Raw genomic sequence first — 12,369 nt, 5'->3', positions numbered from 1 at the left:
CAGCAGAAGGTAAGATTAAGTCCTTGGAGTGCTTAGGCAACAAACAGCCAAGTCATAGGATCATAGAATATGCTAAGTTGGAACGGACCCATTAGGATCATCCAAGTGCAGCTTGCTGTCCAACCTCTTATTCCCCTGCACACAATACCCACTGCACACCATGTGTCTGAGAGCATTGTGTGAGCACTTCTGGAACTCTGGCAGGCTTAGTGCCGTGACCACTTCCCTGGGAGCCTGTTCCAGCCCCCAGACACCTTCTGGGAGAAGAACCCTTTCCTGATACCCTACCTAAATCTCTCCGGGCAGAACTCCAAGCCATTTCCTTAGGTCCTGCCACTGGTCATGAGAATGAAGAGATCAGTGCCTGCCCCTTTGCTTCCTCTCCTGGGGATGCTGAAGACGACAGTGCAGTCTCCCCTCAGTCTCCTCCAAGTGCAGCACAGACCAAGTGACCTCAGTTATTCCTCATCAGGCTTCCCCTCCAAAACCTTCAACATCCTCATGGGCCTCCTCTGGATGTTCTCCAGTAGTTTAATGTCTGATACTGTGGCACCCAGGAGTGCCCCCAGCACTGGAGGTGAGGCTGACCCAGAGCAGAGCAGAGCAGGACAATCCCTCCCTTGCCCGCCTGCTGATGCTGTCCCTGATGCCCCCAGGACACGCTTGGCCCTCCTGGCTGCCAGGGCACTGCTGGCTCATGTTCAGCTTGCCATGGACCAGAGCCCCAGGGCCTTTCCATGGCACTGCTGTCCAGCCTCTCATTCCCCAGCCTGTCTGTACATCCAGGGCTGCCCCATGCCAGGTGCAGAACTTGGCACTTCCCTTTGTTAAACTTCATATGGTTTGTGATTGCCCATCTAATTTGTTATGGTCTCTCTGCCCTCAAGGGAGTCAGCAGCTCCTCTACGTTTAGGGTAATCAGCAAACTTACTATTCCTTTTCATCCTTTGTCCAGGTCATGTATGAAGATGTCAAAGAGCACAGGCCTGATGACAGAGCCCCGTGGAACCCCCAGTGACAGGTCCCCAGTCTGATACCACCCCATGCACTGTAACCCTTTGTGCCCAGCCCATGAGCCAGCTCTACCCCATCCCGTGGCGTGTTTGTCCAGCTGTGAGCCGGACATTTTGTCCAGGATACAGTGGGAGAGAGCAATGGAAGCTTTAGTGAAATCCAGAAAGATCACACCAATTGGCTTTCCTACATGTGCTACCTCGTCATAAATGGAAATCAGTTCAACAAGCAGGACTTTCCGTCTCATGAAGCTGTGCTGGCTGTGACCAGTGTCTGAATTGTCCTCCAGCTGTTTTTCAATACTTCCCAGAATAATCTATGATTTTACTGGGCACTGAAATGAGATTGACAGGCCTGTGTTTTCCAGGGTCCTCCTTCTTTCCCATCTTGAAAATCAGGACATTTGCCAGCTTCCAGACAGATGGAACCTCTCAGATTCCCAAGACTGCTCAAAAATCATTGAGAGAAGTTTTGTAACAGCATCACTCAGCTCTTTTAGGATTCTCTGACTCATCCTATCCATCCAGACAGGATGAGTCCTGTCAGACCCCATAAATTTGTAGGGATCCAGCTGGAGCAGCAGGTCCCACACAAGCTCAGTCAGCTGGGAGCTTATCATTCTCACAGTCATGGTCCTCCAGCTCAGGGCACCGAGACTCCCTTGGTTCATCATCCTATCAACATTATTCTTTGTTACTGTAAGAATCAAGGAAAACACTACCTGTACTCTTGATCCCTCAGACTCCCAGTTGTCCAGGGACCTGAAGGCTCTTTTGATGGCTCTCAGACTTCTCTTTGGTTTTTTTGTCTCTGCCAGTTTGAACAACCAATAGCAGATAGTAATCAAATACCCCTCCTAGACTGAAGAGCTTTCCAGTAACATCCTTTATCTGAGCCCCTGGGAGCCAGCAGACTTCCCGGTGCGTGCAATTGGGTCCGATTGCATATTGGCCCTCTGTCCTTAGAAGGGAGTCTCCTATTAAAACCACCCCCTTTTCTCTTAAAAGACATGTTGTGATGGGGAGTACGCATGGTACAGGTTGTTTTACAAGGCCTCACTATTCCAGAAGGATCTTCACCTATCTCATCTGTTGTCTGGACTTCTAGTTCCAGGGCCTCTGTTGTAACAGGTGCTAGTCCTAATTGTTTTTAGGAGGAGAAGCCTTCCTCCTGGTACATGCAGTGATCTGCTTTCAGCCTTCGTCTTCAGCAGACCCTTGGCTAATTGCCTTGCAGAATTCTGAGTCCATCAGCTTCTCTACTACCATGGAGGTTTGAGACTCCTGAGAGTCTTGAGACTATAGCTTCTCTGTAAACAACTGGTCAATCACTTACTCATTCACTCAAATACTACTTAACTTGTTTACTTCTTCCTCTGCTCCTTCACCCAGTTACACATCTCTTCAACCACAGCACACCTTCTGCAGAAGAACTGTTTGTTGGCCCAGCCCAAGAGGCATCAGACATTTCTGGAGATACATTTGTCATCAGCAGGTCTGTGTCTGGCTGAAGGCCTCTGACATGGCTGGGTCAGTGACTCCAGCAGCTTGCAGGGGAATGAGCTCTGTGGTGCAGCAACACCACAACACCACAGCTTATGCTAATATTAACTTACGCTAATAGGACCGAGGCTGAAAGGATCTTTTTGTGGTTCTTCCCCACCAGAAAATAAGTCTGTTTATCTGTCTCTATTGGCTCCTTCCAGATGGTCAAAGGATCCCTTCCTGGTCATGCTGCTGTGTTCCTGTTCACTGCATTCTGGGTTGCTGAAGCTCCTTGGAGCTGATTAAATCTGCTGCACTGTTCCTGGCAAAGTGGCTGATTGGGCTGCCGAGGGCTTCTGGGTCTAGACAGGGCTTGGGGCTGCTGCTCAAGTGCTGCTGAACTCGGGGATCCTATGAACAGCATGACCCTCCACCTCACCTCCAAATCTACCCAACCAGTCACTGCTGCTGCTTCACCCACTGACTTGTTTTGTCTGCAAGCTGCAAGGCAACAAACACTACAAGCATAAACCCTGGCTATCAGTTTGATAAAGAACTCTACTAGTTCTGGTATTTCTCTTCCATCTCTGTAAGTCAGCCTTGTCCCTCTGACAGGGGAGGAGGCCAGGATGCCCCAGCAGAAATGTGCTTTCCTGCTCCCTTCACCGTGCTGAGCCATGGGCACACTCCTGTCCTGCAGCATGACTTCTTATCCCCACCTGCTCCTTTGCTGTGGCTGCCATGCACCTGCCTGCTCTGCCAACAGGCCTGACATGTACAGTTCTCAAGGTGGCAGAACATCACCACCCCCACTTGCCGCAGTCCCTGACATGGTTCCCTGTGTTGCCAGGCAAGCTCCAGAACCGGCAGGGGGAGGAACAACCGGCAGTGGGGAGAAAAGCAGCCTGGCAGGCAGTGAGCAAGTACAGAAACACCTTTATGTGCAAAATAGAATTGTCTGAAAGCACAGCTTTTGCCAGGGAGTCAAATCAGTCAACTCTGACACCACCGATGGGCTTCCTGCTCTCTGGCTCACTTTGGCCCTTCTATAAGCTGTTTCCTACGAGTTGCTTCAGCTCACTGCTATAGAAGAGAACAAAACAGCAGAGAAAGCATGGGGTGGTGGTGGTGGTGTTACTGTGCTTAGCAAGTCAGATCAGCTCATAGGAGGGTCTGATGAATAGTGGCCAGGAAAGAACAGCAGGTGTAATAGCAAGAGAAAAGGGACAAATAAGCAGCCATATACACACCCCTTTCCTGCTCTCCTCCTTCCAGAGTGCCGTGGGAGCTCCCTGGGGAACCACACCCCCTGGATGCAAGTGCCCCTGACATCCAGCTTCCTCCACAGATCAAGAGGTCCCAATAACCTCTGAGAGAGCTGAGGAGAAGAGTCAGCTCAGGAGAGAAGGGATCCTCAGAGTCATGGAGGATGAATTCCCTCTTCAGCAGTGGTGATCACTGCTCTGATACCTTACCAAGCAGTGATGACACAAAGAATGTCCCCATAAGTCACCCTGAGCATCTTCATGAATCTTGCGCAACCCATGCTGAGCCTGATGCCACTGTCTCAGAGCTCTGCAGGTTAACTTCAGCTGGTTAACTGCTGAAATAGCCAGACTCCTCTGGCAGTGAAGGACTTCCAAATGAATGTGGCAGGCAAGGTTCGGGCTTGGAAGCAGACCATATAATGCAAACGCCACAAAGCTTTACATTCTGAAAAGGAGATGATGCCTCAGCAGCCAAGCGGGGGACTCTGGTTGCCCCAGCCACTACCCAGTTTGTAGCAGCACAGCATTCCCCAGCTCCTCCTCTCTCATGAGCTTATGCCAACCACAAATTCACTGGGAGGCTTGCTTGGACTTCTGCAGTAAAATACTGGTTTCATCCTTCTGAAAGCAGTTTGCAGACAGCAGCAAAACTCAACGTGGGAATCGCTGGCCTTGTTTATACCAGCAACTGATTAATGAAGTTCTCTTGCAGAATAGAAGCAATGGAAGTTGCTACATGCCAGGAAGCTTGCCATGAATCACTGGGATCAGGACTGGGAGAGGCTTAAAGGCACGCAGGACTGGCACAGCTGAAGCCAGTGGCTCAAGATGGCCTCAAGATGACAGCGCACTGTGCAGGTACAGCTGAGGGCCCATCAGCATGGTTCCGTAATGGGCTTCATACAAGATCAGGACAACATCTGCCTGTACTGCTGCGCTTTTTAAAAGCAAGCTGATACCAAAGGGGTCAGCTCCAAGAAAACCAAAAATAGACCTAGTAACTACTGTGAAATATCAGGATTAGCATTATATATTATACAATTCAAGAGGATAGTGATTCTTACAAGCCGCATACTTTTAAAGCACAGGAAATTAAATGGAAAAATACTACAACAGTCCCAGTTACAGACAACTGTGCAATCTGGTAGATTAAATTACATGTCCAGAATTTAGGTTTTAATTTTATGAACTACGTTATGGACAGCTGAACACCAAGTACAACTACAGAAATATCAACAACAGCAGACATCTGAGAACCTAATGATGTAAATAGGTAAAACTTCACCTGTGCATCAAATGTGGACTATTTTCAGAGAAACTCAATTTTGCTGAATTTCTACAGTTTTTGCTCTCTGGATGATAAAACGACAGTTCTCCCTTACACAAAAATGATGATGAAACTTGAAGTACAGGCACCATACATATTTTATTGACACAGATTTCTTCCATTTTGAATCTATTAATTCAGCTGACAACAGTGTAGTAATTTGAAAAAAGTTCCTCTCCTTGCTTGATGTCTCTGAGAGTGACAAGAACTACGCATCTCAAGTGGCTGTAAGAGAAGAAGCAAAACACGTGAAAATGAACAGTTATATCTTCCTTTAAATTGTTTTCAATTCCTCATTTCAAGAAGCTAAACAAGTTGCCTCATCCAGATTAGTTTTGAGTAATATGCATAATGCAGGGCAGGGAACATGGGAAAATGACTCTGGAATACAGACAGCAATATAAGCAAAACAAATATAATTTAAAAACCAGCAGCCTATGTGGGTATGCAAAAAGTGCTTCCACTCAATTGCTCCACACAAGCATTCAGAGATTAAAAGAATTAGTCAAGTCTGCAAGAGACGCACTTACACAAACAGGAACAGAAGCTACAGCAAAGTTCATGCAGCAGAAGCCATTCCTGTGGACACACCTGTCCACAGGTGCCAGCTGGCTAAAGCGTCTCTCCTAGGGCCCACCACCACCCAGGAAGACGGCTCCCAGCTGCACCAGAGACCTGCTGCCATCTGCAGAGATGGGTCAATGATCACACAATCATTACGGTGGAAAAGACCTTTAAGACCATTGAGTCCAACCCATGCCCTAACACCTCAACTGAACCATGGCACATCCAATTTTTTTTAAACACATCCAGGGATGGTGACTCCAACACCACCCTGGGCAGACCATTCCAGTACTTATATCACTCTTTCCATAAAAAACCTTTTCCTAACATCCAACCTGTATTTCCCTTGTCATAGCTTAAGACTCTGTTCTCTGGTTCTGTCAGTTGTTGCCTGGTGAAAAAGACCAACCCCCACCTGACTACAGCCACTTTTCAGGAGCTTGTAGAGGGTGACAAGGTCACCTCTGGGTCTCCTTTTCTCCAGGATAAACACCCCCAGCTCCCTCAGTCAGCTAAAATCAGGAGCTGGCAGGCAGTTTTGCACAGAGAAATGTAGAGGGATAGAAACCCACCCCTCTAAACTTCCTTTTAATGAATGATGATGCCCTAAAACTGAAGTATGTGTTCTGAGAAGGGGAGCACATGCTTTGTGTACTGATGAACCAGGAAGCGGAAAACAGCATGAACTGAAGTCTCCACTATTCGAAATTTAGTGTGAGGCCATTTTGAAACATATGAAACAACAAGGTAAGTAAGTACTGAGAACTGTTCCATAAGACATAAAAAGATCTAGAAACCAGATAATCTGTGTTGTCAGTATGGTATACATGAGTATTGAAATGAGCACCTAGAAGCAGATGGGATTTTTGTCTGGCAGCAGCACACTGGGAGAAATGATGACCAGAAGACCGTATTTTCTTGGACAGATTCCAAGCAAGAGCAAAATTCCCCCTTCCTGCAGCAGTCCTAAAGTTTATGTGCTTTCACACTTCAAGTACAGTATCCAGGCTTCCTGAGAATTTAGTCCCACTGCTTATTTTATTAGCACTTACTTAATTATCTGCAGATTCCAAGTGCATCTTTGACCTTCACTCAACAAACTCTATGTTTTATCAGAAAAGCATTTTTTCCAATATGCACAACTTTCTCCAATGAAATTTCAGAGTACTTAAATAACTCCAGAATTACACTAAATGTTCAGATCATATGCTCTAAAATTCTTATACATCCTTGAATTAGGAGATTTATCTCAGAAATATTTCCAAGTATTCTAATTTCTGAAAAAAGCTGGACTTTCAAGTCATGAACAGGATGCTGTAATTTTCCTAATTGTACTGTAACTATATGTCCTAATATTGCATAGTATTTTACTTCTCTCTATACAATTTTAGGTTTCTTCTTGCAAATTCATCTGCCTTTTGTCACATAAGCAGAAGACATAGAGAACAGAGAGTAAGAAGCCTAAATCTGAATTATCTCAGAAGGGCTTTGGTCAAGGCTGAAACAGAGTTGAGATATGTACTGAAAAGCTTCAGTACTGTATTACAAAGTACAATTACTGCTTTATGGGATTAAGAAGAATTGCACTATAGTGCAACACTGCTTGTAAAACTGTGTCGTCAAAGATATGCTGATTTCATGTGTGAAAATGTGAAAAAAAGAATGAGGAATCTTGTAACTAAAAATAGTCTATTCAGAGAGGTAACTCCCCCATATAGTTGCACACTCTCGTGTAACTCATCTTCATACAGTTTGCTACTTTTCAACCATGTCTGTCTCTTCCTTACACATGCAGGATGCTTTGTATCATACAAATCTATGAGCTCTTTCATTTGCTGCCAACCTCTCTATGTCATGGCTGTAGACAATGTTTGGAAGATACTGCTTCAGTTCTACAGGAAAATGTCCTGGCACGTCAAACTCTTGATAACACACGTTTGCTGCTTTTTCTAGGAATTTAAAAAAAAAAAAAGTTATTAGATAGTGCTTAGAGACATGTAAAAACATCAAATGTGCTGCTGCTACAGAAGAACCAGATGCTTCACCAAGCCTGAAAACCATTCCTCTGTTGGGAGGTGCTGCGCTCCTCTGAAGGCCTATTTTGAAATACACAAGTGGTATGCAATCAACTATAGGAGCTTTGCCCAGTTATCAACATGTCAATGAAGAGGCACATCTTGCTTAGTGCCAGGGGTAGCTTACAGTGCTGCTAATACTTCCAATTACAGTGTTTGCTTTTACAATAAAAAAAAAAATTGGAAAATATTTTTGCCTTGTGGCAAAACAGGTCAGAAACATAGGCAGGGAGAAAAATCACATACACATGACCTGGAAGAAACAGTTTCATGGGACATCCCTGTATCTCTGTGCCAATCACCAGCAAGCTTTGCTCCTCCAGCAGCCTTTCTGAATGCTACTTGGAGGCAGAGAATCTTCAGTGTAGTGCAGGTAATGAAACCCACTTAGAAGCTGAGTATGGTATCAATTCAGCTCTTTGTACAGTACAACTGTTCCTGTGAGTTACTTAAGACCAACAGTGAACAGAGTAAGTAGCTCCCTTCTTCAGGTCCAACAAGTGCGATTACAACAATTTCCTAGATTTTGTGCATAAATGTAAGGAAGTCTAAAAAAGGTCTTACAGTTCAAAGTGAGCAGTGATAGAATCTTACTGTACATGTCACTGTGGGCAGTTTTCTCACAAAGCCTTCTAGAACAATACTGGGAAACTTGATCTGCAACTCTAAATTGTCCTAGTCCGGTGGTATTTTGCCAGATATCCTTTCCCACCATCTCACTTTTGGGGTGTGTGCCTTTCATTCTACATACCAGGAGGGAAACTGGGGCATCAGTGAGAAACAAAAAAGTGTATTTGAAGTGTTGCTGCATGGAAGAATTCTAACAGTCAGCTGTGACAAAAAACCTCAGAAAAGTTTTACTCCATAAGTGCTTGCTTTAGACAGTACTACTGCCCCCACAAGATCAATTTCCTGTTCTCTCTGTCACTTCAAAATAATTTATATCCATAAAGCCAAACACATTCTTGGAAAATTTACCTGACAACTTACCATGTGAGCAGTTGTTGACGTACTGTCCCACTGCCAGTGGGTTTTGCAGGGTGGCTGTGAGCCAGCTCTCATCACTCATTTGAAAAGGGCCAAGTTGATCTCTTCTGCTGCAAGACCTGAAATGCCCAACAACATTAGCGTGGATCAAGGCTCCTTCATCTCACACGTTATCTTACTTCCTTTGTAGGAATGGCCACTGCATAAACTTACAGCTGCCCAACCCACTTGGGGTGGAAGGCATGTGCATAGACCAACAGATCCCAAACAGTTCACGGAATGTTTCCGTGATGCTCTTAGTCACACGGTTCAGTTTTAGGTAGTCCCACAAGGAGCAGGGACTTGGACTTAATGAAGTAAGCAGGTTTGAGTAGCAGCTCAGAAACATTTCAATACTTTTACACTACATCCTGCTGTAGTACAACTATTTTCTGTACAGGAAGATCTCTACATCAAAATGCATCTCACTGGTGTTACGGATGAAGACACAAGTACATAATGGATCACACCCAACATCTCTCACCCTTGTGCTGTTTGCATTATGAGCAAGGCACAGGTGGATAACAATCATGTACAACTCAGGAAAAGAAACAAAGATGAGGAGTATCCCTGTTTTAAATCAGAAGAGTGACAATCCTCTATTTCTTCTGCTTACCTGTACACTGATCTTGACAGTCCCTTATCGTTCCCATCAATAAGAACACCATCAATGCACCTAAAAATAAAGGGATTGCCAAGGGACTGGAAAAAGATGGGCTCATGCTTTCTGTATACTGTACCTGTTGCAAGACAGATATTATTTCAGAAGAAAAGAAGTTAACTGTCAGAATGGGCTTTCAGTCCCCTCCACACAGAAACTCAAAGGAGAGACAGTGGGTAGGACAGAAATCCCCTCTCACTTAGTGACACTGACATCTGTAAACCTACAAACTTTCAGACGTAACTTTTTGGGATGTAAAAAATCCCCTTTCAAGTAAATGAGCTGATACATTATAAAGAGAGAAGCCTCACAGAAAATCATACAAGGCCTGAAATTAGTATCTTTGGGAGTGGTAGATTAAGCCCTACAGCCAACTAGTGTGCTTCAGAGATGAAAACATCAAGTGATACTTGTTCAGGAAAACACAGCTCCAGGACTCTGAAAGACACACACAGATTCAGCAAAGAATCTGAAACACCTCCCTCCATTACCACAGGGCTTTTGTTTGGTCCAGGAGATGAAAAATGACAAACCAGCAACAAAATAGTTCAGCAGACTGTTGCCCAAATCTGAGGGGAGGATTTAACCTGCCATGACTTCCAAGCAGAGAAAAGCAACCGGCAAACTGACTGGCTTGCCAATTTTCATGAAATTGTTGTCCTGCATCCCTCACACCCACTGCATCTTCAGCACCTCTCTGCAGAAATCCTGCACTGCAATCTCACAAGGAGCCAGGCAAAGCCACAGGCAGGCTGCAGTGCCTGTACGCAGGTCCCATGCCTAGCATGGCAGGTCAATACCCTGAGAAGGCATTTCAACAGCCCATCCTCTTGTTTTGCTACAAGAGCTGTCACACGAGACTCTGAATGAGCCTACGCTCACATCTAGCACTGATGCCTGTGCCTGCAATCTGAAGTGAGCTGCACAAGTGGCAGGCTCTCTCACTGGCACTCAACTACCAGTCAGTCCACAGGTAATCAATGGCAGTGGCCAGGCACTCCAAAATATGTACTCCACTGCCCCGGGAATGCTGGGGCTGCTCCCAATCCTGCATTGCTGGCACAGGCCAGAGACCATGGGAGATGATTTTGCTGTGAGATGAAACATTAACAAACCCAAAGCAACTCAGCAGAGTTGCTAGCTTCGCCATACTGACAGAATTACAAACCTTTTCAAGAAACGTATGCAAATGCAGTTCCGAGAAATGAGGAAGAGAGTACTGATTTTTCCAAACACACTTCATAGAATAAAGTTCTGCTAAATGAAGGTTTTATTTCCATCCTCCACTCTGTACTTCTATACTTTGAAGAAGCTCATGCAATTGTCTACTGACCTGTGTGGAGATCTCAAACATCATTTTTCAAATCCTGAACCAAAACGGAAACCCCAAGGAATTCAACTGTTCTGTTCACCTACTTTAAATTTCTCCTGTGCACTTACATTTAAAGAATCTGAAACAAGTCTTGCAGCTGCAGGAAAATCAGGCTTTAACTACTAAATTTTTTTATAAACAATTTTTTTTCTATTTCCAAAATAACTCTAAGTAGTTTATAAATATTCTCATGCCGCTTAACTGGTGATTTTGTTAAGGAATGATAGAAAGAAAACCCACAGAACAAAAATTAGTGCAGATCTTTGGCATTCCATGATCAGATGGTTAGAAGTCCCATCTAACTTAATCAAAAATAGGAACACTCCATTACCAGGATACATAGACACCACCGTCCCCCTGGGAACAAAACCTCTGGTAACAAAGACTCCAGTTCCAGCAGACACCAGCGAACTCCGGTCTCTGCTAACAGTGAACCCAAGAGTGTTGAACAAAACCTCCTCAGGACTAAACACATGCTGACCCTGATGGTTACAAGAGTTTACTTCTGATTGCTTCTGCTCCACAGAAAGTAATTCTAGATATTGACACTTGACTTCTGGAAGTAAGGCCAGAATATCTGCTTGTCGACTAAAGTCATTAATGAACAGAGCTTTAAATGTTTTCAGTAGTGTTTCAAAGACGTCTTCATCAGCAATAATTTTGTCTTGAGAGCTTTCAGGAACATATCGAAGGGTCCTGTAAAGAAAATAAAATATTTTAAAATTAGAAACATATATTACTTTTTTTTTTTTCTAAGTAGAGAAGAGCCATTTTGCAGCACCCAGTAACTTCAATACACTGTTTTTTTAGAAAACCCCAAGCTTTGTTCATGCTTGTTCAAGCTAAAGCCACTGTTCCTAAAACACTGAAAAAGACTGTTTAATAAAAACTAGTATTTATTCTACTATAAATCCTCATCTCTGAGTATTTACCACAAGTAAGTTAAACCTTACTGAGCTCTCAGTGGAAAAAGCACTGAAAATAAAACATAATTATAATAATATTTATTTTAAAAACAAAGAGCTCATTACACTTTAAATTAAGCAAAAAAAAAAATATTGCATGGGCAAGGAAGGTTTTAATTTAGTTGCTTATTTTAATTTTGCTACTTATAACCATGTCATAATAACTTAAATTTAAACACTACTTTTACGATGGCATAGACATCTTACCAAGAAGGAGTTATTTATCTTATCATATCATCCATCTATCTACCTACCTACCTACCTAAAACTTTAAACACCATTTTAAGGTGCCTAAGAATTTAATGACAGCCGAGGGGCGACCAATGCTGAAGCACTTCTGAGTGAGCTCCTGCGGCGCCCCAGACCATCCCGATAAGGGGCAGCGGGGTCTGGGCTGGAGCCCGGGGTCTTTCCCCGCGCCTCACCTGCGCTGGCGGCGGAGGTTGAGGGCGAGCCAGGGCACGAAGCGGTACTTGTAGGAGCGCCAGCGCCGCCGCAGCTCCCGCAGCATGGCGGCCTCTCCCTCACGACCCCTGCACCGCCCCGCTGCCGCGCCGCGCCCCCGCAAACCGGAACAGCCAATCCGCGCCCCGGACACACGCCGGCGCGTTTG

The 12,369-nt window shown here is 44.7% G+C and overlaps 1 protein-coding gene across 2 annotated transcripts; it reads right to left on the bottom strand.

The window, feature by feature from the left end:
* Positions 1-4,820: 4,820 nt before the first annotated feature.
* On the bottom strand, positions 4,821-12,298 carry SETD9 (SET domain containing 9). Of its 2 annotated transcripts, none has more exons than XM_064736241.1 (6): positions 12,182-12,298; positions 11,123-11,487; positions 9,375-9,498; positions 8,723-8,838; positions 7,501-7,606; positions 4,821-5,318 (listed from the first exon to the last, which is right to left on the bottom strand). In XM_064736241.1, the coding sequence occupies exons 1-6, from the start codon at positions 12,265-12,267 to the stop codon at positions 5,231-5,233; spliced, it is 885 nt and encodes a 294-aa protein (XP_064592311.1). In that variant the 5' UTR covers positions 12,268-12,298; the 3' UTR covers positions 4,821-5,230. The 2 variants fall into 2 exon arrangements, 1 of the variants encoding a protein (XP_064592311.1); XR_010443104.1 differs by having other exon boundaries at positions 5,216-5,318; positions 5,624-7,606; positions 12,182-12,278.
* Positions 12,299-12,369: the final 71 nt, after the last annotated feature.

Source organism: Zonotrichia leucophrys, chromosome Z, assembly GCF_028769735.1.
Source record: "Zonotrichia leucophrys gambelii isolate GWCS_2022_RI chromosome Z, RI_Zleu_2.0, whole genome shotgun sequence".
Classification (NCBI taxonomy): Eukaryota; Metazoa; Chordata; class Aves; order Passeriformes; family Passerellidae; genus Zonotrichia; species Zonotrichia leucophrys.
The sequence above is the reverse complement of the archived record's forward strand: the minus strand, read 5'-3'. Positions and strand labels throughout refer to the sequence as shown.